The 4,586-nt window shown below is 57.7% G+C and overlaps 1 protein-coding gene across 1 annotated transcript; it reads right to left on the reverse strand.

Annotated features, from left to right (window-relative positions):
* Window positions 1-1,851: 1,851 nt before the first annotated feature.
* LOC119101071 (inaD-like protein) lies at window positions 1,852-3,080 on the reverse strand (the record flags this gene model as incomplete). The annotated part of the gene is given in 2 exon segments (XM_037224324.1): window positions 1,852-2,443; window positions 2,948-3,080. Coding segments are annotated over 2 exon segments (179 nt in total), but the record flags the coding sequence as incomplete, so codon positions are not given.
* Window positions 3,081-4,586: the final 1,506 nt, after the last annotated feature.

The following is a 4,586-nucleotide window of genomic DNA, read 5'->3' on the forward strand; positions in this document are numbered from 1 at the left end:
GGAATTAGCTCACGGTGCGGGGTCGGCCACCGAGGTCATGTAATGGCCAATTACCCTCGGGAGCAGGCTGGACTGAAACGCATGAGAGGCGAACAAAGAGCCTAACTAAGCTCAAGCCAGTGTGAGTCTGTTCTCGTTACCGCTACCAGGAAGACTAGCGAGAGAATTACAACCGGTGTTGAACGCCGTGCGTTAAGCACGAGCACACGCCGTCCAACTAACAGTGTTTTTAGAGGACTATTGCAAAAGTGGTCCTCTAAAATATCTCCAAACCGCTTTTCCCGTGTCAGTGCAGATCAGCTGTGCGCATTCTGTCGGGGGCAGACCGTGCGTGAGCCCAGAACGTTGAGCGCACCCGGCCAACCGACCAGTCACGATCCGGCACCGTCTGCCACTCCGTCAGTTCCCTCCGGACAGCCCGAGGCTGATGGACGCCGGGGAACGCCGCAGGAAGCGCTCACGATCCGCGCCCGCACCTGAGTCTTCAAGGTCAGCGGCTCATGACCTTGCAGCGCGGCGGTAAACAAAGCGTTGAGCGTCGGCCGCGGGGGAGGTGGCCCGCTGCAACTGATGCGGACGTGTTTTGAAGTCATCACTCGTCCGACAATGCACAGGACTGGCAAATGATCTGCAATGGTAAGGGTATGCAAACGGAGGAAGCGATGTGGGAGCTTGAGGTTTTGTTTGCCTGACTTCTTAAGCGTTCGCATCAGATCAGGTTGGCATTCTCCGCTCGGAAAAGTCACATGCTGGCCTCCGGTTTGCAATGGCACCTAATCCGCATGCCGTATGCACTAGGCATTGAGACGAGTCCTCACTGGGCATAGCTTGTTGGGTTAACTTGGACCCGCCATTCAAGTGGTCATCCCAACCTGGACATAGGTTCGCCCCAGTCCGCGAGCCAAATGGTGGTGATGGTTTGTATCGTTCCATGCAGCGTCAGGGTAGGCTACCCATCGAGGCAAAATTGTATTATCGTTAACCGTGGCCTTACCTTATCAACGCCACGCTGTCGCCCCTCACGTTTAATTGTACATTGCAAAAATGTGCAGAGTGCGTCGAAGGCAGCTGGTTACACACGCATATGCTTCTACAAGATACAAATGGCGGCCCTTCGGCGTCCATATGTGCATGTCTCGAGCGATGCAGGTTTGCGCAAACCACGTCGACGTCGGTGCGTGATGCCTGCAACCGCCTGAGAGTAGGTGCCCAATCCGGAGTTCAAAGCGTGCAGATAGTTCGCACATGCACTTCACCTCCCGGGAAGCCAATGCCGACCTAGACATGACTTGCTCTGCATGCTCTACATTGCAGTGTCGCAGTCGCACCGGGCGGCACTCCTCGATTTCCCAATATCCTCTTTACGTTAGCTCTGTCTCTGCGTGGGGCTGGACGAGGCCGAGCCCTGACTTCTCAGGGGTTCAAAGACCACAGTTGGCAACACGCGCGGTGTGAAACGGCGCGACCTGGACTGAGACATGGGAGAGGACTTGCTTCGTGACACGCCAGCGTGTTCTGAAGCTGGGTGGGAGGCGCTTATGACGCGCTTCTTCGCTTGAAGGCTGCGAACTACGTGCGAAAATATAACAGGGAATACATTCTTATAACAGGGATAACACGCTTATTCACTTAGACTGTGAACTGCGCGCGAAAATATAACAGGGATAGGAGACAACCCGCGTCGTGCTCAGTGCGTATTACCTTGTAAGACACGGACACGCATTTGGAATGTGGCGGGAGAAACAGGCGAGCCGTCACACTGCGCCATACAGCCCTGCAGCCGGTACTAGCTGTTTCGAATAAGAACCGGAAGGAAAGCCGCTCACATCAGTCGAGTGATGCAAAACAGCATGAAACCGCGGCAATCGCACATATATTCTGAAAAGCCACTGGTCCAGCATCCTACAACAGTTCAATATCCAGCAAGAGCCTACGGCAGTACTTCTTAAATATAATAAGTATGCTCGAGTACTTGCTTAAACAACGCTCCGGAATTCCACGCTAGGAAAAGGGATCCAGACTAGAGTTTATGCACTGTTATCAAGATTGTGCCGATTAAACTATGTCGATATTAATCGCTCACGGACTGGACTCCATGCGGATTCAAGGTAAAACACGAGTCACAACACTGCAGCACCTCCAACCAGCGGTGATGCGAAACATCGACCTCTTCCAATAAGTTTACCGCCATCACTCATGAAATCCAGCGACGCGCGCACGGCTCGGCTTCGGTCCACCTGTTCCCAGTCCCAGCCCCACCAAAGCCAGAGCCCGGCTTCGTTGACCGTTCGTGGCGGCTGCGGTGGTCACTGCGAATCATCATTGGTCACCGGTCACTGCGCGCGGTCACTGGTCACCAGTCACTGGGCCGACTCGGTGACAGGTAGCAGACGAGATCTAGCCCAGCTTGTCGAGCCCGTCACACGACTTGGACTTGGCAGACCTGGAACAAAAAGCGAGAGCCTGTTCAGGACGAGTTCCCGCCACAAGCAGGCGCCTCAAGGGAACAGGTTAGCGAGATGGTTTTTTCGAAGCTCGATGTTCAGCCCCTCTGCTAGGTCAGGCAGAACAGGACGACCTCCAGTCTCGACATATAAAGCCGCAGAAACGGCGAATCACTCTGACGAGAGCGCCGACAAAATGAACGATTCATCAACACGCGGCAGAAGCATTTTCTTCCTGTCAAACTAAGAAAGAGCACCGGGAACACCAGGGAGACATTAAATTACACACATCAGACAACAACCACACCTTCACATTCTCGGGAGCAAGAAAACAACGATACAAACTGCAGGCCCTTCGCATACCGCGAATTTCGCGATCGCCTGCAAAGTGGCATTTGGAAAGGCCACGACACGCTTTGAGTGTAAGGAAACAGAACCAGTCGTCGTGGCGCTACGAGCGGCTACCGGGCCGTCAGGCGCGCCCGGCGTCCGTCTCCACTCACACTTTCTTCACCGACTCCCGGCGGCCGATCTGCAGCACGATCTGACCAGTTTTGGTCTTCTTGAACGTGGCGATGGCCTCGGCGTGCGAGAAGCCTCGCAGCGGCTCGCCGTTGACAGAGAAGATCTCATCCCCTGAGAAGAGGACGGCCCAGTCAGAACTCCGGGGTCCGAGAGACAATCAAGCGCAGGGTAGGACCTGCGGGTCAGCGCGCGGCAGGACCGACGGGACAGCAACCGCGAGTCAGCGTCGGCAGGACAACGGGTCAGCGCGGGGCAGGACCTGCGGAACAGCGCGGCGCTGTCAGGACCCGCGGGTCAGCGCGCGGCAGGACTGACGGGACAGCGCCCGCGGGTTAGCGTGGGCAGGACAACGGGTCAGCGCGGCGCTTTCAGGACCCGCGGGTCAGCGCGTGCTGCCAGGAACCGCAGGCGAGCGCGCACCAGCCCCATCGGCCGGGTCCGAACAGCGCGGGTCAGGCCGTCCCGTTCACCTCACGTCCCGCCAGCGGCTTGTCGCGGATAAGCAGCTAGTCTGTATTGGTAACGTCAGAACAGCGTTTCAGCTTTGCTTCGTTTCCTCCTCTGTGATTGGTTACGGCACTGATGCCCATACTTCTCCCGATCACACCAGGCGAAAACCATTGATTTCCTACATGTCGTAAGCTAATTGCGGGGTGTTGGTGCCATCATCCATCAACCATCCCATCTCGTCATTCAAGAATTTCCGAGGCAATTTACGTAAGTCGATGAGACATTCTCAGTCGATTAACAACGGAGTAGCACGGGCCTCATTCCTGTCGCTTTTTACAGGTGTCCGGGTCACCCCAATGAGACACCCTCGCCGGCTACCGCGGCGTGTTTTTGCAGCGTCGCCCGGCACGACCGCGAGGAGCGACCGACATTCGCGGTCAGGTGCGGCCACCCACCGGGAGACGCTCTCCGCTCCGAACACAATGGAGTCGCAGGCGAGGTCGAGCCGCCAGCGCACACCAGCAGGGTTCCGTGCCGCGGCCTTAACCGCGACCGCGTCAGCTTGCGGCTGAAGGGCCCCGCGACTGGGGATCGAACTACGAGCAGCCACAGGAGCTGGCCAGCCCGTCAGGCTCACACCGGATGTAGAAGCATGAGGGAACGAGAAAGCCCTTGCCCGCTGCACTGCATTGCCCCCCTCTCCCCGCAGACAGCAGCGACAGCAGGCACCAAGCGACAATCGGGGCAGGGGGAGGGGAGGGGAGGGGAAGGGGGAGGGGCACGGACGGACGGTCCCCACAGTTAGTCAATCAGCCTAATCCGGCGAGCAATCAAACCCGGGCGGCATCTGAATGCCTGACTCAAACTGCTCGTCACCGAACGTCATCGCAAAAACCCGCCGACAAATGACAGAGCACGCCGTCGGCGGTGCTCCCCTAGGCGAGCTCGTATCAGCGGGCGGACCAGACACCCAGGTCCGGACGGGTCGCCTTACTGCACAGCGACGACACGCGGGGGCCGGCGGCCGTTCTTGCGCCTCTTTTTGCGGCGGAACGGCGGTCATTGATCTTGCCCGGCTATATCTCAATGGAAGATGGAATTAACATCAGGCAGCCGGCCATTACGCGGCGATGGGGCGGCAGGAGGGGTCGGACGGTTGGGGGAGGG

The sequence above is a fragment of the Pollicipes pollicipes genome, unplaced genomic scaffold (assembly GCF_011947565.3).
Source record: "Pollicipes pollicipes isolate AB1234 unplaced genomic scaffold, Ppol_2.1 Scaffold_4881;HRSCAF=5763_pilon_pilon_pilon, whole genome shotgun sequence".
Taxonomy (NCBI): Eukaryota; Metazoa; Arthropoda; class Thecostraca; order Pollicipedomorpha; family Pollicipedidae; genus Pollicipes; species Pollicipes pollicipes.